The sequence below is a fragment of the Bubalus bubalis genome, chromosome 17 (genome assembly GCF_019923935.1).
Source record: "Bubalus bubalis isolate 160015118507 breed Murrah chromosome 17, NDDB_SH_1, whole genome shotgun sequence".
NCBI lineage: Eukaryota > Metazoa > Chordata > Mammalia > Artiodactyla > Bovidae > Bubalus > Bubalus bubalis.
In genome coordinates, this window is record NC_059173.1 from 56,568,258 (window position 1) to 56,590,988 (window position 22,731).

At 37.5% G+C, this 22,731-nt stretch overlaps 1 protein-coding gene across 6 annotated transcripts in view; it reads right to left on the reverse strand.

Moving 5' to 3' along the window:
- Positions 1 to 22,731, reverse strand: part of INPP4B (inositol polyphosphate-4-phosphatase type II B) — a 458,048-nt gene that overhangs the window by 35,213 nt on the left and 400,104 nt on the right. For all 6 annotated transcript variants that reach the window (XM_025267085.3, XM_006053797.4, XM_025267083.3 and 3 more), the window contains one exon: positions 21,778 to 21,932. In XM_025267085.3, the coding sequence (XP_025122870.3) occupies positions 21,778 to 21,932 (155 nt within the window). The remainder of the gene's footprint in view (positions 1 to 21,777; positions 21,933 to 22,731) is intronic.

A 22,731-nucleotide genomic window follows, 5' to 3' on the forward strand; every position in this document is an offset into this window, starting at 1 on the left:
TGACTTACATGCATTGGAGAAGGAAATGGCAACCCACTCCAGTGTTCTTGCCTGGAGAATCCCAGGGACGGGGGAGCCTGGTGGGCTGCCGTCTATGGGGTCGCACAGAGTTGGACACGACTGAAGCGACTCAGCAGCAGCAGTGACTTACTAATTACCGAGCTCTCTACCAGACAGTAAAAATGATGCAATAAGAACCCCAATTTAGATCTTTCTTGTGTCAATTTTTACATGTTGACATAAACTCCAGCAACCTCATCTACTGGAGGCTTAACCTATTCGTACTTGAATTCTGGCCTATTAAATATCTAAATCGGCACAGTCATTCATCCATGCCCACGAAATGCAATTTAGTACTTTAGTAATAAAATACTGAATGATGCCTATGACAGTCAAAGGAATGAATGTGTCTTCCTAAAAGCCTAAATGGTTTTAGGGAACTATTTGGACACTGGGGTGATCCGTTCTTTTTTTTAAAGAAATATTTTATGATTCTAATCAACCTATCACTAAATGTACTTAGTGATATATTATACATGACCAACCTTTGCCATCATGTATTTTCTTTGGATAACACTGCAGACAGTGATGCATTAATTGAGAAACTTCTGATGGGGACGCAGTTCTATAGGTCATTTTAAAGAATCCTCAGATCACACTATAATGCTGTTCTGTCATCCTGTTATATAGTAATTAAAATACAACAAAATCTGACTGGCTGCCCTGTTCTCAGAAATAATTTGGGAGTCATAACAACTCTGTTTTTCATCTGTGTCTGCGGAACTGAATGCCTTCTGAATAGTATATGGAAACACTGCTACTGTATCTGAACATTTTGATATGCACATATGAGATAATCAGTGCTGCAAGTTCAAGTTCATTACAGCCTCATTTCAAGTTCCAGCTGGGAATTAAACTAAAATTGAGACTGAAATGGGTTTTGTTATCCCTATTGAGCTACTTAGAGGAAGATGGCTCATAATGATAGAGCGAGTGATTGCCTCTTGGGTCTGAAAACACATAGAATTTGAGATGGTTCACTACATACACACACACAATAATCTAAAAATCAGATCATTCCACCAATAGTCCATAGAGTCCTTTTTTTTTCTTTATTTTATTGAGAACTAACTTAATTGTGAGTGTCTGCTTGCCCAGATTAAGGATTTGCAACATTGATTTTAATATTTTTCCAATCTATTACTAAAACTAGTGCTGTGATTATAGGAGGCTGCCTAGTCACAAAAGATTCCTAAATCATGTTTAAATATATTCACAGACATATAATGACATTGTTGAGCATTAAGTATTTAGGAAATGGAGATAACAATATACATATAAGTGATAATCTTTATTACACACTATTTATAAAAGAGGAATGGATGAAGGTCTTTATATCAGTTATCTTATTCAGAATGATCTGTTCTACTGAATTTGTATGCATGCTTCACAATCATCTAATTTTAACTATAATCATTAGCTGAAGATTGCTTACTAAGCATTTTGTGGTATGCACCACCAAGTACATGCGTGTGTGTGTGGAGGACCCTATTGACTAGTTTGAACCTTTTAGATTCTTTATTAGCCTCATAATTTCAATGAATATTTCTTGTGGACCCACTCATGTGGCATCTGTAATTCCAAAGTCACAGGAACCATGGAGCTAACTATTATCTATCCATTTTCAGTACAGTAAAGTTGGATTGATGGTTAAATAAACCACTATCAATACTGATAATCACTGATTTCTAAGAGGCATCTAAAAAAAGATTGAAACACTGCATTCTTTTTTGCCACTTTTAATGATACACACGACTCTGAGGTACAAATGGACTCTGGAGTTTTCATACGGAAGAGGCCAGGGTAAATACAACCATCAATCCCAAATTCATAAACTAAAATAGGTCTTTGTCAAATAGCAGAGTCATATTCTCTCTTTTCTCTGATGCTCATGTATACTTTAAGGTTGATAATATAATGCCTATTAAATTCTTGATACAAGTCAACAGCAGAAAGGAGACATTTAATCTAACTACTTGTATCCCATTCACAAATAGTTTTGAAATAAACATTATTTTATCATGAGGCTATTATTTTTCAGATGGTTTAATTTTTTTTTTCTTAGAGCATTTTTGAGGAAGCTATTTTAGGTCTAATTTGCTCTCTATTCCAACAGCATACGATAGAATAAGAGGTTAGCTCTCCAGTTCAATATTATGTTTAAAGCACTGAAGAATTCATATACTACTCTCCCTTGACAATTATGAATCAGATACTCAAGAACAAGAAGGGTTTGAGATTTAAAGAAACTGAATAGGAAAATTAAAGTAAAATTCTATGTTGCAGCAGTAATATTTAAAAAAAATTAATCTAGTTTTACAACAAATGGGGAGGGTTTTTACACAAAAATTCATTCATGATTATCTGTTGCAAGGTGTCTGGGCCTAACAAACTTCTCTGCATTCTTGGAATAAAGGATGGAGGTGAATTTGGGTTTAATAGTTATGATGTTTTCAACAACTGAGAGGAGGTCAACTCAAACTGAAACTAATGGGAGATGTTAGGTTTGGTTTGCATCATAGATTTCTCTCCCAAATGTAAGATGGTTGCCTCATCAGGCTAATGATACCAGTTAAAAAGGGGGAAAGTGTAAACAGGTTAAAAATCATGGAGAAAACCAATGTATTTGGAGAGGGATAAAGGCTCCTGGACCTGGATATCTATAAAAGTCATATTTCTAGCCTTTTTTAAGGTCATTACCTTTTCAGAAATCATAACTTGAAAAAGTAATCTACTTTTAATATTTACTGTCAACTCCAGTACTTTGGCCACCTCATGTGAAGAGCTGACTCATTGGAAAAGACTCTGATGCTGGGAGGGATTGGGGGCAGGAGGAGAAGGGGACAACAGAGGATGAGATGGCTGGATGGCATCACTGACTCGATGGACGTGAGTCTGGGTGAACTCTGGGAGTTGGTGATGGACAGGGAGGCCTGGCGTGCTGTGATTCATGGGGTCGCAAAGAGTCGGACACGACTGAGCGACTGAACTGAACTGAACTGAACTGATGTGGCAATCTTAGGCCTCTAGCAAAACATACTGAAAATTAGAGAATAATCAATAGCTTTTAAAAATAAAACCAGAACAGTAATGTCTCTTGTGGGTAGAATATGTTCATTCTTGATTTACCCATCTTATAATAATACCAGGGTCACCTTCTCTCTGAAGCACCAACAGAGTTCCATGCTCCCCGCTACCACCTCTCTGGGAATCAGCTGCTCTCTTATCTTTGTTTCCAAAGCAGTTTACACATAATATCATAAAAACTTAATCCACTGTTATTTATTTGCTTGTGTTTCTCTCTCAGGAGGCTATGAAGCTTTTTGAGGACAAAGGACACCTCATATTCACAGATATTGGGTTGGCCAAAATGTTCATTCTGGTGTTTTGGCTGACTTATGGAAAAACACAAATGAACTTTTTGGCCAATCCAATATCTCTCTATCTACCTATATTTAATGTGAAGCATGATGTTCAGCAAATAATATGCACTCAAAAACTTCTTTCTTCTATAAGAGAGAACTCCGAACCACCCATTTCTTATGGTTAATGGCTTCCACCATAGTGGCATAACAACTTGGAATAAAATGAAATACTTTTGTAGGAAGAATTAATTGGGTTCTGGTCAACCAAGAATAGCCTATAGAGTCCCTGTGTTACAGAAAGAAACAGGAGGAAGAAGTAGGTCATCACCAGGCTGGAAGTTTGCCCTTTGTGATAGTAAGTAGACCTTGAGGGAGACTTGGCTCCAGCCCAACAATGGCACAAAACTGAGCTTGCTCAGGTGTCTGACTATCCACTTCACTACCTGCCTGGTACTTTGGGGCTTTTATGAGAAAAAGTAACTATACAGGTCCCATGTAACTTCAGCTCCTCACTGACACCCTGTTCTTTTTGACATCATTACCATGCTTGTTCAGTGGGGAACTGAAGTGAACTTGAACCAAATCCAGCTTGCATATGTCACCACCTTGCAAACTTGGTTAAGACTTTGTGGTCTGGTTAGGCCAACAGTCAACCACAAATTGGTTTCAGAGTCATTACATGCTATTACACTTGAGTAAGTTTTGGTTTTACACCTTGTGTGATTTTTCAATGTAGGTATTTCACTGTATCCAAAAGATTGCTTTCATGAATATCTCTTTTAAATATTCATTTTCTTACTTATTTATATAAAATTTTAAAGTCCTTAAATTACCTATTAATTAGATATCATTGTTTAGAAATATATTCTATTAGAAATCTCAGCCCCATTTCTTAAAGCATAGAAAATATACAATATGGCCACCATACTTATTTGGGCCATTATACTTATCTCAGAGGTAAGGTTGACAAGAATAAAAATATATATATTTAAATTTCACTGCAAAATATCAATTATCCCAGTAGAGTTCAGGAGAAAGCTTGCTAGAGAGCAGTATATATGAAAAAGGACTACATGTTTCAATTTATTACACAGTGAGAAAAAATTGTTTTATAAAGGTCATGAAATTTATGGGTCCAAGAACAAAGAGGTAAATACAGATTGGGAGAGACATCCCAGGCTCTTAGAAGCATGCACTTGGCCTCACACTGCTTTCTTAGGTGGGAGCCACTGAGCAAGTCATTCAGCCCCTCGGGGGAGGTTTTCTCATTTTTTTTTTTTTTAGGTTTTCTCATTTTAAGACTTAATCCTTAGGCTATAAAATAAAGTTTTGGGAAGTTCATATTTGTGAAGTGCTTAGAAAAGTGCCTGGTAGATTGTCAGCATTATATAAAGAAAGGAAGAAAGGGAGGGATGAAGGGAAGAAAATGCAGACCTTTGTTCTGTTTTATTCCGTGTTTTCCATATTACATTTAGAACATGGTGTTGAATTCTGCTTGCAATCATTTACACAGGGCATTATGTGGAATCTCGGGAAATGGTACAGATGCACCCACTTGCAGGGCATGAATGGAGATGCCGATGTAGAGAACTGCAGAGAATGGACATGTGGGCACGGTGGGGGTCGGTGGGGAGAGAGGGGGCGACGGGATGAATTGGGAAGTCAGGATTGACAAATACACACTACTGCGTGTAAAACAGACAGACAGTGGGAAGCTGCTATACTATATGGCACAGAAAGTTCAGCTCAGTGCTCTGTAGAGACCTAGAGGGGCGGGATGGGGGTGAGGGTGGAAGGGAGGCTCAAGAGGGAAGAGATGTATGTATACATATAGTTGATTCATTTAATTGTACAGCAGAAAGTAACACAACATTGCAAAGCCATTATATGCCAAAAAAAAAAAAAAGAATGCATTGAGAGATAGTGGCAATATAGTTGAGAAAGGGCAGAAGGAGTAACATCTAGTTTTACATTTTAAGAGGATTCAAACAATTAAGCAGAACACAGCAACAATCTTCAAATACTTGCAGGCTGACAAAAGCCAGGAAATACTGATTCTATGTTGATCTAGCAGATGAGTGGATTAATGACTGGGAATTCTAGGGTGACAGATTTTAGCTAAATATGAAGGCAAATTTTATAAAACGTATAGCTGTCCAATTACGGCATGGGTTAATACACAAAGTAAGGACCTCCCCACTATTGGACATGTACAAGTAAAGGTTAGCTGACAATCTGTCAGGGATATTGTATAAAGAATTCCTGCCTTGGTTGGCAGGGTCACTAGGTAATCTCTAAGGTCCTTTCCAAATACTAAGCCTTAAAATACCATTAGCATGAAAAGTTACAAGTGCACAGAAATGGAAGTGGTTTGAAAACTGACTTTTAGGAGAATAATAACCAAGGTTTGAAAAACATTTTATTCTGTACCAAAAGCTTGCCGTCCTTCACCAACCCATGTAAATATTTAGGGGAAGTTGATGTGTCAAGATATGATTATCTTTTGTTTCTCAGTTTGTCTCATTTTTTTTTTTTTTTTTTTACTTACTATTAAACTTAGCAATTGAAACACTAGTGTAAGAATGGGTGTATCTCTCACAAGTCATAGTGACTGGGTCATCTGAAGTGAAAGTCGCTCAGTTGTGTCCAACTCTTTGCAACTCCATGGACTATCTATGGAATTCTCCAGGCCAGAATACTGGAGTGGATAGCCTTTCCCTTCTCCAGGGGATCTTCCCAAACCAGGAATTGAATCCAGGTCTCCCACACTGCAGGCGGATTCTTTACCAGCTGAGCCACAAGGGAAGCCCGGATCATCTCAATCAAGATGTAATTTATAAACAAGATCAAATTAGGTCCAAGCAAAGCAAATATTAAATAATTTATATATGTATATGTGTATATGCTAAGTCACTTCAGTCGTGTCCGACTCTGTGCAACCCCATAGACGGCAGGCAGCCCACCAGGCTCCCCCATCCCTGGGATTCTCCAGGCAAGAACACTGGAGTGGGTTGCCATTTCCTTCTCCAATGCGTGAAAGTGAAAAGTGAAAGTGAGGTCACTCAGCCATGTCCGACTCTCCAAGACCCCATGGACCGCAGCCTACCAGGCTCCTCCGCCCATGGGATTTTCCAGGCAAGAGTACTGGAGTGGGGTGCCATTGCCTTCTCCGATATGTATATATAAACATATATATATTGATTAATATCTATATCTTTGGCCTTGAACACATGTATACCTGTGGCGGATTCATTTTGATATTTGGCAAAACTAATACAATTATGTAAAGTTTAAAAATAAAATTAAAAAAAATAAAAAACTTCATTGTCATCTACTTTTTCATTTCAGTTATTTTATTTTATTTGGATCATAAGTTTTGTAAGGATGACAAACTCATTTTGACCAAAAAAAAAAAAAGTGACTTTAGTCTATTCTCTGAAGTGGATTTAGACTGTTCCCTCAAACACAGAGATTTAAACTTGCTCCAGTATATGCTCTCACTGTTGCTCAGAGAAGTATATCTTCTCACAGTTGAATCAGTTCAGAATCAATAAGGAATGTCCTGTTTCACTCCAGCATGTCCTCACCCACCATCACATTAGATACAAGTACAGAACCTTTCCTAGTGGCTCAGATGGTGAAGAATCTGCCTGCAATGCAGGACACCTGGGTTCAATCTCTGAGTTGGGAAGATCCCCTGGAGAAGGGGATGGCTACCCACTTCAGTGTTCTTGTCTGGAGAATTCCATGGACAGAGGTGCCTCATGGGCTACAGTCCATAAGGTCACAAAGATTAGGATATAAGTGAACTGGTATCTTTATTTCTTTCTTATCTACATAAATCAGAAAGCTTATTTCTCCCCTGCATCTTGAACAAACATAGGTCCAGATTTGTTCAAGATATTTTTGTTTCATTTTTTATTGATTGTGATAAAATGAATTCAATCAAAGTTTGTTTCTTTACTAATCGAACTTCAGGAGGAAATTAGCTGAGTTCAGCAACATATTGGCAAAATGTGCTAACACTATTTTAACATTTAGGTGGAGAGATAGATATTCAAAGGGAATTACTTTGAAATTTAACTTAAAACTAAAAAAAAATACACATAAATTCATTTTTCATTAGCATTACTAAATCAACATACCCAGATCCTCATCCCTTTTTAAAGTATGGTATATTTCTCATTTTCCTTTCACTCCAGTGTCTGTACTAAGATTGTTAGTGTTTCCTTCTTTTCTTATTCAAGCAATGTGAGCAAAGGTAGCAAAATAAACATACACACATTTATCATAAAACTATGTAAAGCAGATTGCAAAAAAAAATGGCTTTCTTTTATCTTGCCATAAACAGAAACAAAATAGTTTCCATCTTCCATTATGATCGGTAACTATAACGTTAGTAACATAAGATTGTAATTTATAGAAGAACTTCAAAGACTGTATTTTGAATTTATAACTGACTACATGAATATCAAACTGTAATACTTTCTAAAAATAGATTTATTTAACCTCCAAATAAAGTTTCATGATTTAGAATTAATTTCCCATTATCTAGGGTATCTATTAGCTGCTTGGGAACCACACAATCTATTAGCAACTTTAAAGTTATTAACATAAACAGTTAAATCAATCATATTTATGTAATCCAACCACAGAGGAAAAAGATTAAACTCAGCAAATGCTTGTTGTAGTCTGGGCTTTCCACATATTTATCATGATCAGGCTGAACCCATGGCAAGTCTATATAGCTGCGTAAGTTGCCCTTCTATTTTATGACCATGTAATATTTGACCACATGGACCCCATATATATGCTTCCCTGGTGGCTCAGATAGTAAAGAATCTGCCTGCAAAGATCGAACCTGGGTTCAATTTCTGGATCAGGAAAATCCCCTGGAGAAAGAACTGGCAACCCACTCCTGTATTCTTGCCTGGAGAATTTCATGGACAGAGAAGCCTGGCGGGCTACAGTCCATGGGATTGTAAAGAGTCGGACACAACTGAGTGATTAACACACACACACATACACACCCTACATATATACATGGGAGTTTTTCTTTTTTATAGGAAAAGTGGTTTTCCTTTTTTTTTTTTTTTTAATAGGGACTGGAGAGCAGAAGAAGGAATTTTCAATAAATGTATCTATTTCAAGAGCAGCTGCTATAAAATCAATTCATTCTTGTAAAGGGAAGGCATTTCCCCTGTCTTTTTCTAGCAAAAATAATATCTCTTGACAGTGCTAAGATGCCTTTTCCTCACTTTTGTTCTAGTCTTTCCAAGAGAAAAAAAATCTTTATCACAAAATCAAATAAAACTGTTATAAAAATTCCATCTCTGAGCTTGTTATAAAATTAAACTGGGGAACAGAAACTGAACAACCGATGAATCTATTGTATTTCTATTTTCTAGAGCAACAGAGCAGTCAAGGTGATTTGCAAACTCTGTGGCATACAAAAATATTATTTTCTCAAATAGTTGAGAGGAGAGACATCATTTTGAAAATACATAAATTCAGATACTTCTGTGTAAGAGACTAGTTTTTCCTTTTTTTTGCAGTTAAAAAAAAATCTCTAGATCAATATTATTCAACTTGATTTGATGAGTGCTAAGAGCAGATCTAGGAAAAGTCTTGAGCCTAGTAGATAAGGAATGCTTTATGTGATTTTATTCTTAAGTATTTACATCCCATCTTGCTTTAAGAAGAATTTAAGGCAATCTAAATGGATACATAAAATGTAGTAAGTTATCAAGAATGGGTTGTGAGAAAGAGCTATACAGGGCAAGGGTTGTGTCATAAAACTGAACCAAAAATGAAGCCACTATTTTAAAAATAGAAAGCTTATAAAAGAATGATATACATTTGAAGTGCCCAGAACACTTAAATTACTCATTTTAAGTTGAAAATATAATAAGTCAAAACGGCATTTAATGCATCTCACCTACAGATTGTTATAGCTTAGCCTAGACTACTTTCAGCATACTCAGAACACCTATATTAACCTACAGTGGCATAAAAATCATCCAACACAAAGCTTATTTTATGATATGGTCTTGAATATCTCGTGAAAGTTATTAAATATTGTACTGAAAGTGAAACAAAGAACGGTTTTACTTAACATGACATCCTGCTGTCTACTATGCTGGCTTGAAAAGTATCACATGCGACTTGTTACTACTAATCAGCTACCAATTTTGTAAACGATATGTTTTATAAATTACACCCTTGATCCCTATAAAGATGTCATTCACAATCCCATAAATTCTGATGGGCTCAATGAATGGAAGAGAATGTGGTGTAATTGTGCATATTATATTTTTGCCCACAGGACTTGAGATCATTATCCTCAGATACAAATGTATTACACAGGGCATTTGAACTCGGTCATCTGTGATCTTCTGATCAGGAGAAAAGTTTGCAATATTTTGACTGCTTTTTTCATAAACTCTATTGCCTCCCGGTCCAGTTTTCCTTAGATAGCCTGTGAAGACATTCAGTTTGTTAGCCTGGGCTAGTGACTGGGGCTCTACAGTCAAAATTCAGGTTCGAAGGAGAGTTGAAACTCTTTTAATGAAAGTGTTTTCTTGAGTATAGTAAGCATTTCGACAAAGTCAGGAATTTTTATGCAGTACATTGACAATACATTGATTTTAATAGTTTTGAATTTATTCTCATGTGCTTTAGGGCAAACATAACAAACATAACAAGTGCATGAATTCATGGACATTCTTGCCCTGGTCAAGACTACAATAAATGTCTATTTAGGTGACAGCTGTAGAAAAATCATTAGGTAGTTAAATGAATAACTGAGATTTGGGTAGCATTACTGTATGGGAATGGAATGCCATAACAAACCTGGAAGAGACTCATTAGAAGACCCTGATGTTTGAGGGATGAAAGACTGAGGGCAGGAGGAGAAAGAGATAACAGAGGATGAGATGGTTGGATGACATCACCAATTCAATGGACATGACTTTGAGCAAACTCCAGGGAGATAGTAGACAGGGCAGCCTGGCATGCTGCAGTTCATGGGGTCACAGAGTTGGATATGGCTTAATGACTCAACAACAGCAGCAATAAACTTGTAAACTTTAAAGCAAATAGGATTTGAGATAGAACTACGATATGTGTTTCATGTCCATACATATTTTTGATTTTCTCTTTGAACACAGCATTCAAGTTCAACAATATGAGGCTACACCACCAGCTTCGTTGAGTCTTGTATTTCAACTTCCTGGGAGCATAGATGAACTTGCTGGATTTCAGCATAGCCATGGTCCTCACATCATTCAGGCCTGGGCTGCCTGTATCTCTAGCTTCTCTGATGAGAACAAGCCATTCCTAGGACTAGTTTCTGCTATACCTCATTTTACAAGAACAAAAGCATTAATCATCTCCCTAATCGCCAAGAGGTTTTTGTTGTGTCTCAGCTGGAAGTCTCCTTCCCTTGTCTAAAAGGGAGCTCTAAAAAGTCTCAGATTACCTCACAGGCTCCTGTCAAAACACTGTGCATTTCACTCTCCAAACCCAAGAGATCTTTCTGTCCTATTTCACTGTGCTTTCATTTTTAAAGAAAATAAACAAAACAAATAAAAATGTTCTTTAAAAAAAACTACCACTTCTGAAACCTTCTTTTCTAGAACTTGATTTAAATGCAATAAACCAGTGCTTTATAAATGCTGGGACCTTTTTGGAAAGTCCCAGTTATATGCAAACCCCCACTATATGAAACAATAAAGATCAGCTATCAAGAGTGAAAACCAGGATGGCCAGGAAATATTTAGAAAGATGTTCAATATAATATATTATTGGGAAAATACTAATTAAGCCAAGATATCATTTTTTTACCCATTGGATTGGTAAATAAAAAAAAAATCAAAAACAAAACTCATAGTACAAATATGGGGTCATGTAAAAAAATGGAAGCATGTGCATGCCTAATAGAATATAAATTAGTGTAGGGCCATAGGGTAGCATCTAGTAATATTGAAAATATGAATACCGTCCATTCCACTTACAGGTTTACCCACCGTTATGCTCATATTCATAACTATACGTGTGAATATGTCTCCTGTACTATTGATTATAGTACCAAAATATCAGAAACAACCCAAAATTCAATAGAGGAATAGATGAATTGTGGTCTATGCACACAAAGGAATACTACACAGCTATGAAAAGGAAAGAACAGACCTTATGTGAACATAGATCTCAAAAAACATAACATCAGCTGAGGAAAATGAATTGCTGAATGTGACACACACCATGAGAACACTTTTATAAACAAAAACCTCTAATAAACGTGAGGAATTAATAAATAATACTCTTAGCCTGGGCCACTTAGATATTCCTAGTCAAGAACTCTTCTTAACTTTTCTTTGCTACTTACCTAAATTGTACTAATCCTCAAGACACAATACAAATTCTACCTTCCTCTGGACCACTCCAACCCATAATGATTCCTTTTCCCCTTTGATCCACTCTAATAATAATAGTTTTAAGTATGTGACCTCATCTATGTCATATTCTCGTTGTGGTGACTAATAAAGGTTCCTCCTAGAGAATGTTTCATGTAATTCTTAGTGTGCAGCAAGAACTCACTGACCCTTAGCTGTTGTTATTATAAGTTTCGGTATCCCTGTGTTTAGCCCAGTACTCTGCCATGCTGCTGCTGCTGCTAAGTCACTTCATCGTGTCCGACTCTGTGCGACCCCATAGACGGCAGCCCACCAGGCTCCTCTGTCCCTGGGATTCTCCAGGCAAGAACACTGGAGTGGGTTGCCATTTCCTTCTCCAGTGCATGAAAGTGAAAAGGGAAAGTGAAGTCGCTCAGTCGTGTCCGACTCTTCACTATCCCATGGACTGCAGCCCACCAGGCTCCTCCATCCATGGGATTTTCCAGGCAAGAGTACTGGAGTGGGGTGCCATTGCCTTCTTCGGTTCTCTGCCATAGTACTCAATAAATGTTTACATTTGACTGTGACCATGATGGAGACATATTTCTGCTAATGATAACATTTGCCCAGGTCATCTCCTGAGGTGGGGTCCTGGCTCCGTAGTTACTGGACACTCAGTCAAATCTGCCGGCATTTGGGAGTTGGACGTTCCCAAGTTTCACTGGCTGATGCTGAGGCACTGCTCTATGGGAATCGCTCATCTACACTAAACTCCTATTTAGTTTAAATAGGAGTTAAACTCAGATGCTCCTAGATTGTCCTCATGTTATTAGTTGAACTCTGTTAGTCAAAGTCACTGAGAGAGTTTAAGCCTTTTAAAACAAATATTAATCCTGGGTGTTTTCTTCTAAGATCTTGAACACCTGGGGAATTCCTCAATTTCAGGAACCTCAGAGGCAGTACTTTTAGAGAAACATGGGACAAGAAAGGTTACACAGGGTAGCTTAAAAAATTGTGGAAAGCATGAACGCTTACTAAGCGGAGCACCTAATATCCGCCAGGCATAGAGAATTCAAATAGTTGATCTCATCTAACATGATGCCTCCAGGAGAGAGAGATAAGTTATCCCTGGTTTACAGGTAAGGAAACTGAGGTCTGGAGATTAATTAACTTAAAAGCTGCACAGAAAATAATTTCCAGAATAAGCATTCAATCACAGGCCTTCTTGATTTGAAAAATCCATGTTTGTGGCAGAAGTTAAACTTATTTAAATTAGATTCATTTATATTTCATTGCATTAAATTAAATAAAAAACACATTCCATACACTTATTTATCTAGGTCCTTAGTTAATAATTTGAGGAACTGAGAGAAATGACTTATTTGGAAAGGTGTGTCTAAAACTGGTAATGGCTCTGAATGTTAAACTCCATATTCACAGGGTCTCAAGCTATGAGTACTTGAAAACAAAATTAAATATCAATACAAAACACATTAGGGAAAAGAAAGAAATCTGAAAATTACTATTTTTAGTAGCAGAACAACATGACATATATAAATATATGAAGAAAATAGCCTAAAATTAGCACATGCATTTTGTTTAGGAAATTGAATAGTTTTTGGTAGCTCATTCTTTGATTTCTCCAGTAAGAGCAGTTCTTTATTGGTAGGTCATCTGTGGATATCTTTTTAAGAGATAGTGGCTCCAACATGATTTTTACAGACGTGTACTCTGCTGCATCTTTCACCTTAGCAGCGGCTGAAGCAACAACATCCTAAGTGGTGCAAGTTTTCACACTATTATTAGCAAGCCTAAGAAGATGGTGACCTCATCTGGGCTTATTACTGTGATTTGTCACAGAGGCAGGCTGAAATAATACAGCAGACACACCACTGAAACTCTCAAGGGAAGAGAGAACTCTAAGTGATAATGAAGAAACTGTTCCCACTTGTGCCGTTCTACACAAATATGTCCCTTTCCAATAGTCAAGAGATAACTGAAAGCTTCAATTACCCATGTCTGCGATGCTTCTTATTCACTTCAATATTTGAATTAGGGGATAATATGAAATAATGGAAGCTCTTCTCCGACTAGTACAATCAAACAAAAGCTAAAAAAAAGAAGGCCAAAGTAGAAAGAAGACTGAGGAAGGAAGACATGTTTCTATCTAAACACAAATGATCTCCATGACTTGAAAGTGAACCCCACAAGAGAGGAAGTCATGAGAAATAAAACCTGTACTGACATCAGTAGATTGAGGTCATTTATTTATAAAGCAGAACATTTCATAAGTTACACTCCCTGACACATAAATTTCATGTTGAGAATATGACATTCAACAGGATGATAGAACTCAATAAGGCTGATGGGCCTTTTAATCTCTCTCTTGTGAATTAAATATTTACTAAAATAGAATGATTAAAGCCCTGTATCTTAAGAGGGATAAATAGGTTGGATGCTGAAATATACCCTGATTAATCTTACTAAAGGCATTTCAGCTATCTTTAGAGTCATTACAGAATGACAGATTGCAGAGTAATACAGCATAAGGAAAATAAAAGTTACAGATTGACAATTAAACAATATGGTGTCACACTATTACACACATACACACACAATCCTAGAGTTCCTCTCAAAGGAAAACAACAGAGAACAGGCATTTTCATTTCAATTTACTTTTAAGTGACAATTAAATTCCCCAACACAACTATTTTTGGATAAAATGTGACATTTAATAATCTAGTCAAATGTTGTATTTTTAAATGCAATCCTAACTGTCTTTTAATCAAATATAAGTTTGAAAGTTCCTACTAAATGTGCTTTTTGCAAAAGCATTGGGACAAGAAAGCTCTTAGCGCTCAACGGTGACTTCAGTATCAAACAACTGAGTGCTGCTACTGCATTCATTCTTTATTTCTATTTAAAAATAAAAATGCTGCTGATTATTCAGCCATCATTTTATGAACTTCTGTTATAGGTATCAAGGACGAATTTGGCAATATACGTACACTTCAAAGAAAGGATAGATATACCAGGTTTATAGTCGTATCATAAAGTCATTAAAGTCAGTTACTGAAGGGCAGTTGATTTACGTGAGGCAGACTTTAGTCAAATGGCTTTCAACCCCGGCTCTATCCCAGAGTCTGTGCTGGGACTCTGGAGAATCTCGACTTTAGTTTTACAATATAGGCAATTGCTAAGAGTTCCTTACAGAGACATATCTACCCCAACCCCTCATCAGCTTCCTAATATGGAGAGGATTTTGTGCCACTTCATTCAAACAGACCGTAGATAGTGGCACATGTTGGGAGCATGAAGCTGTTAAGTAATAATGGATATACAGGAAAAGAGAAAGTCTGAAATTTTTGAAAACAGGACAAAGGCTACAATGACAAGCTGAAATTATCATGGAGTAATCATGGTGCAGGCAAACAAAAACGGAGTCACGTGACCACTGAGAATCCAGTGTCAGACAAGTCTCTGCACCACTGGGAACTTGAACTTTCTTTGAGCTATACCAGACCCAAGAACAGCACCAGTAGTACTCAGAACAATACCTGCCAGCTGCAACCTTATGGTCTCAGGGTCTCTCCTTGTAACTGTGCAACCGTTTGGGACACCAACCAATCCTCGCTTAACAAGCACACTCATTCTTGCCACACACAGTAGTTCAGTCATATCCGACTCTTTGCAACCCCATCGACTGTAGCTTGTCAGGCTCCTCTGTCCATGAGAATTTTCAGATAACAATACTAAAGTGGGTTGCCATTTCCTTCTCCAGGGGATCTTCCTGACACAAACCTCAGTCTCTTTTGTTTTGCCAGTTCCAATTATAATTCTTGATAAACAACTCATGGGACTAACTGTAACCTTGTGGGTTTTTGCCTTTAAAAGCCTCCCCTATTTTGTAATCTGGTAGGACAGAATTCAGGGCTTCCCAGGTGGCTCAGAGGTAAAGAATCAGCCTACCAAGCAGGAGATGCAGGTTCGATTCCTTTGTTGGGAAGATCTCATGGAGAAGGAAACAGCAACCCACTCCACTATTCTTGCCTGTGAAATCCCATGGACAGAGGAGCCTGGTGTCCATGGGTTCACAAAAGAGTCAGACACGACTCAGCAAATAAACACAATACAATTGTTTGTTGAATTTGAGTCTCCTGGGTTGCAGCCCTAAATAAACACCTTTTTATTTCAATCATGTCTGTTTCTGAAATTTTGGTTGACAGATTCAGCCTGTGATGGTAGATTGTGGCCTGTTTGTTTTTGAATTTGTATCCAAACCTCTTTAAAACTTTCACTATCATCTTGTGGAACTTTTGCTTATAAATATGTCACAACTGAGTGATAATTTCCGTTGCTTATTTCCAACTGCCTATGTATGTGCAAAACTTCCTAACAGATAGGACTTGAACATTTTAGAAACCTATGTTATTCATTCACTCATTCATTGAATATTTATTGAGAACCTACCATAACTAGACTTTATTCTAGTACTGGAAATATAGAGGTGAACAAGAAAAAAAAATCCATACTCTCATAGAGTTTATTCTGGTGAAAGGGCTTCTGAACAAGCAGGGAGATGAAGCTTTATTTATCGATAACACTTCTCTCATCCATAAGTAATTTGAAACTTATAGCAATAAGCAGTATAAAAATAAAATTTAATATAGATGGGGGAAAAAATAAAACTAGCAAAACAGCAGTGGTATTATAACCCTGGTGAACTTTAAAAAATATCCAGAGTAAATAGCCTGAAAGGTGTTTAGAATAATTCAACCATAAACTACAACTGATATTAAATAAAATAAACAATTTAATACCTTTAAAATATAATCAAACTCCATTAAAATGCTAGTTTTTTTTTAAATCCAGGATTGTGTCCTAGAATATTTATAAAGTTCTTAAAAATTCTGTCTCTGTCTCAATGATAAACTGTGCACAGTCCAAATTTAAGTTTTTAAGTGCCTCTGAAGCAGTTCCAGTGTACATCTAAAAGTCAGCATCTGAAGGGTAGGACTTCTGATCGGGTGGCAGAGTGAAGAGCTCTGCAAATCTTCGTCCTCCTCCCAAAGCTATGACACTGAAAAATATTGTCCAAACCAATCATTTAAGCACCCTAATAATCAGCCAAAGTCAAGCAATGAGTGGAAAAGAGTTTCTACTTGGAAAATTGCTGACTGGTAGGGAAGGAGAGAGCCAGTCTACGGTCTTCCTATCCGGGGCTACTCCCACTCCCGTCCCTCTCCCAGAGTTGGGTTGCCATGGAAACCAACAACTTTGCTGCCCCAGGCTCTGAATGCATTTGAAGAGGAGTGGAAAATCATACACTCCAGCACTATCAGAAGCATTAGTAACCCTGTGCTTGTGCTAAGGTTGCTTCAGTCATGTCCAACTCTTTGTGACCCCATGAAGCCCACCAGGCTCCTCTGTCCATGGGATTCTCCAGGCAAGGATACTGGAGTGGGTTGCCATGCAAACAAATGCTTCCAGCAATCCTCACAGCTGGCCTCAGGCTGCACTTCCATTTGGGCCACTCCCCAGAGCAAGTGGACTAGTCATGAATGCAATGAGAAAGGAAACCCTGGACATCAAGAGAGCCACAGAGGGCTTTGATCAATTTCCACACATCTTGGGTTGACTAGCAGGACCTAAAAAGGCCTGATGGGAAGAAAAGGTAGGATGGATACAAAAATTCTTGAACTGGAATATATTTCCAAATTAATACACAGATACATCAACAAAGCCTCTAACTGGCTAGAACTGTTTAAACACAACTTCTGTCTAATCAATGACAGACACTGAATTACCGAGAGCCAAATGCAACCTCAGGAAATAAGGTTTAGACATTAAAAAAAAAAAAACTGAACTACAGTTTCAAAACGTAATTGAAAACACAATTTTAAAAAGAGATGGAAAAGTTGCTACACAGTTCTGAAAAATGGAAGGCAACAGAAGGTATTCATATTAATATTGTTCTTCATTTATTCAGCCACTGTTCATATTTATTTCAGTCTGGACCAGACTTCTCAGGTGGCACCAGTGGTAAAGAATCCACCTGCCAATACAGGAGACTCAAGAGATGTCCGTTCAATTCCTGGGTTGGGAAGATCCCCTGGAGAAGGAAATAGCAACTCACTCCAGTATTCTTGCCTGAAGAATTCCATGGACAGCAGAGCCTGGCAGACTACAATCCATGGGTTGCAAAGTGTCAGACACGACTGAGCACGCACACACACACACACACACACACACAGGACCAGACACTGTGCTCAATGTGAGATATTAATACAATAGTGAACATGATACGTAAGGTTGAAAGCAAAAAGTCTGCATTCTAGGACTAGAGTTTTCTCTTCAAATCTCAGAATTTAGTCAGAATACTCTAGTCTGGTACACAGTCTCAAATTTCTAGAAGTATGTAGTTTTTATGGCATGTGCGTTAAGTAATATTTTGACTAACAGATGTGAAGTAGTCAAATACATAACCAAATAATTTGAAGTGACAGCATTTTGTTTTGCTTGGTATAAAGAAAATAACATTAAATATAACTAAGGCAAACAAGGTCTTACTGTACAGCACAGGAAAAAAAACTAAGGCATCTGTGTTTTAGTGCCAGTGGTCCCATCACTTCATGGGAAATAGATGGGGAAACAGTGGAAACAGTGTCAGACTATTTTCTTGGGCTCCAAAATCACTGCAGATGGTGACTGCATCCATGAAATTAAAAGACGCTTACTCCTTGGAAGGAAAGTTATGACCAACCTAGATAGCATATTCAAAAGCAGAGACATTACTTTGCCAACAAAGGTTCGTCTAGTCAAGGCTATGGTTTTTCCTGTGGTCATGTATGGATGTGAGAGCTGGACTGTGAAGAAGGCTGAGCGCCAAAGAATTGATGCTTTTGAACTGTGGTGTTGGAGAAGACTCCTGAGAGTCCCTTGGACTGCAAGGAGACCCAGCCAGTCCATTCTGAAGGAGATCAGCCCTGGGATTTCTTTGGAAGGAATGATGCTTAAGCTGAAACTCCAGTACTTTGGCCACCTCATGCGAAGAGTTGACTCATTGGAAAAGACTCTGATGCTGGGAGGGATTGGGGGCAGGAGGAGAAGGGGATGACAGAGGATGAGATGGTTGGATGGCACCACTGACTCGATGGACGTGAGTCTCAGTGAACTCCGGGAGTTGGTGATGGACCTGGCGTGCTGCGATTCATGGGGTGGCAAAGAGTTGGACACGACTGAGCGACTGAACTGAACTGAACTGAACTGAACTAGTACTTTCTGAGTAGTCTTTGCCAAAACACTCCACAGAGTTCCATTTCTTTATTCTTATGGTTAAGTAGATTTGACTAAATTTCTAAGGTGATGCCTTAATCTCAAATTCTATGATTATTTGTAAGGGCATACAACAATATACATTAACACAAAATATTTATAAGAAACCTATCTAGACTAATGAATGCAATCCACTCATAATTAGCTTAGCATTTGTAAGCACATGTACATTTTCAAGGTGGTATTGAAATAGCTTATTTTCTTAAATAGAAAAAACATTGCATGCAAAACATTATTTACAAGATTTTAATATTAATATATGGTATTGGAGTCAAACCATATGTCATAATATATTTGCAAAAATACACAGGGCTCATAATTGCCTAGACTTGATTGTCTCAGGAAGATCAAGACCCTTGATATTTATTTTTCTAACAAGTACCATACAGCGATTGTTCTCAAGCGTTGTTCTAATCATGTAACACATATCAGTTCATTTAATCCTTGAGACCTTCCTAAGAAGGGCTATTATTATTAGCTTATTTGTTTTACATAAGGAGAGGACTGAGGTACCAACTTGCCTCAGGTAGTAAAGCAGGATGAGATTAAGTTCCTCTTGGCTGGTAAGTGGCACGTGACCTGGGTTCAAACTCAGGACAGCTGGCTCCCAAGTCCCTTCCTCCCATCTACTCTGCCCTGTGGCCAGAGCTTATAAAGCTATGGGCTTGTAAGATGGTACCCAAAGAGGGAGGGTATGGAGGTTATTTAAGACAATAATATATCTTATTTCCCTTAAACATACACACACACACACACACACACACACACACACACACAGAGACAAGTCCTCACAGTCTCACACAGTACTCACATGTACAAAAAACCAAAGGCTAAATTTGTCAGATTGGAAATTTACATATATGTGTGTGTGTGTGTGTGTGTATATATATATGTATATGTATATATATATATATATCACCAAAGTAGTGGGGATATGGAAGTCATGGTCTTCAATATTTTTGGATTAAATTTCTAGTGCCTTACTTTAGGTCACAATCCAAAACTTAACCCCCATAAATGTTATGTCATTAGCAAACATACTGACATATAATATTAGTTCCTCCAGCCTTTATACTTTACCAAAATATTTAGTTATATATTTCAACATGTATATGACAGATACACCCTTTATTTACCAGTTGGAAAAAATACCTTTCTAATTTAAGGGTCCTCTCTTACCTCTACTTTGAATAAACAAGTAACAAATTCAACTTGCAAATTATGTTGGTTGACTCACTCCAGTCCTCTGAGGTCTCTGACCTGGAATAGTACGTGGCCTGCCCTTCACACCTGGCATCTTTGTTCCATCCATAGTGATATTTGTACTTCTTAAATGCACAACAGAAGGTTTCATACTCAGATTCTGAATCTTCCCTGTGAGTGCTGAGAGATAATTTTTGAAAAAAGTCTTTTCTAACAACCAAATGTGTTTATATGGCTGAGATGTTCATGTCAGGCCTCAAAGACATCCTCATACACTTATCCAAAAGTTATGGTAGAACACCACTGAGCAAAGAAAATGCCAAGAGACATGAAATGGGGTAAAAGAGAGAGCTTCATAAACCTCTCATTAGCGGGGAAAACACACAGCACAGAAAGAGCACAGGCGAGCGTCGCCTCACCATGGAAAGACCAGAGCAGTTAAAAGAAAAGTGAAGCTAATGACATGCCAGATGAGCAGCAGCCTTCTCAGTGCATCATATGACGTTCCTTTTTGCAATCTGGGAGCCTGTCCCGTGTTTCCTGTGGTGCTTTTGAGTCAGTCTTTGTAGGAAAGAGATAAGTTCCCTAAAGTTTCTAATTAACGTATGTCCTTGCTGATAGACCCTGGGAAAGAGGCCCTTCTTCCTTTCCATTATGGCTTATATTTTAGATTTAATTACTGTAGAAATGAATCAGGAAACATGACTTCAGGCAGAACATTTTAAATGTCGGCAGAGTGATTATATTAATTCTCCATTTTAAAGGATCCATTATCCCATCTTTACGATGAGTGATGTGAAAATAATTTTAGGAAAGAGGTTAAAGATGGGAAGACTCTACAAGCCATGGTAGGATGACCCGTTTGATGCCATTTTTTGGATAGCTGATTTGTTTGGATAAGATTTAGTTTTATTTTATGTGTACACTTAAGGACTTGTACATAAAGGAACTGTACTCTTCTTCAAGTGTTTTACATGAAGGAATCTGAGCCCTTCAACTTGAGTTTAAATGTGTTAATGAAATATATCCTCTATTCACATGATCAAAATCTGGTCACATTTTTTTACTGCCTAAAATGAATAGAGGGAATACTTAAAATTATTTTATCTTTCATGTCATGAACTCAAAGTCAAGAAAATGCAGTGAAGTTACTAAATGTTTGGTCCTCCAGTAAAATATGTATTAGGAAAAAAAAACAACCTTAAAATAAAAGAAAAAATAAGGTCTTACTGTACAGCACTGGGAACTATATTCAATATGCTGTGATAAACCATAATGGAAAAGAATATGAAAATGAATATATATACATATGTATAACTAAATAATTTTGCTGTACAGCAGAAATTAACACAATATTGTAAATCAACTACACTTCAATAAAAATTTTTTAAAAAGAAAGAAGGTGAAAACATGTGGGCTACCTTCTCATACAATCCAGTGCTCGGATAAAGAAGTCCTTGTGTAACTGATGCTCATCTCTCAGGATTGAGCACTGTTCAAGCGTCACAGACATCGACGTCCTGTCTTTGGCACTTTTACAACAGGTGAAACGAATGCCATTTAGTTTGCGACAAATCTGTAACAGACATAGAAATGGTTTCTTGTTTATTTGTAGATTACTCTCAAGCATCAGAGTCCTCTAAACACTCCTAGTCTAAACTTACCAAATGTATGCTAATTTTATGAAAGTCAACTATTTCAATATGCCCTGTGGAATGGAAAAATAATACCTTTTCATTTCAGAAGCTGATGGAATAGATTTAATTTATTTAGCTCTTTGTACATGAGGTGTGGGGCTGTTGAAGGCATGTAAGATGGTAAATATTCCTCAGAGGCAGCGATGCTCTGAGAGGATATCTAAGCTGCAGGGGCTAATGATAATAATCACAGCTCAGAAGTAACATCTTATTAGTGATGGGGGAAAAAAAATCTGTATTTCCTGGATAAGCCCTTTGAATCTTAAAGAGCTAATACCTTCTCACATATGTTTGAAATAACCTTTGCTAATCTCTGTGGGATATTATGAGACTTTAAACATCCACACGGTGCCAAGTGCAGCAGATAAGGAAACCACTCATCAACGCAACTAACAAGAACTCGGACGCCACAAATGGCCACTGTTAATTGCATATCTACTGTGCACCTGGCACAATGCTAATAAATTTCACATAGATCTGCTCTTCCAATTTAACTGCACATGAACCCTGGAGGAAAGCATATTCATCTTATTTTACAGATGAGAACACTGAAGTTTAGATAGGTAAGATGACTTATGCACAATAGAGCAGAGCCAGGGTACTAATATAACTCTATCTAACAAGGACCAAGTCTTTAACTTCTGTCCTATTCTGCTTCTCTCTGTAATTCTTTTTTTT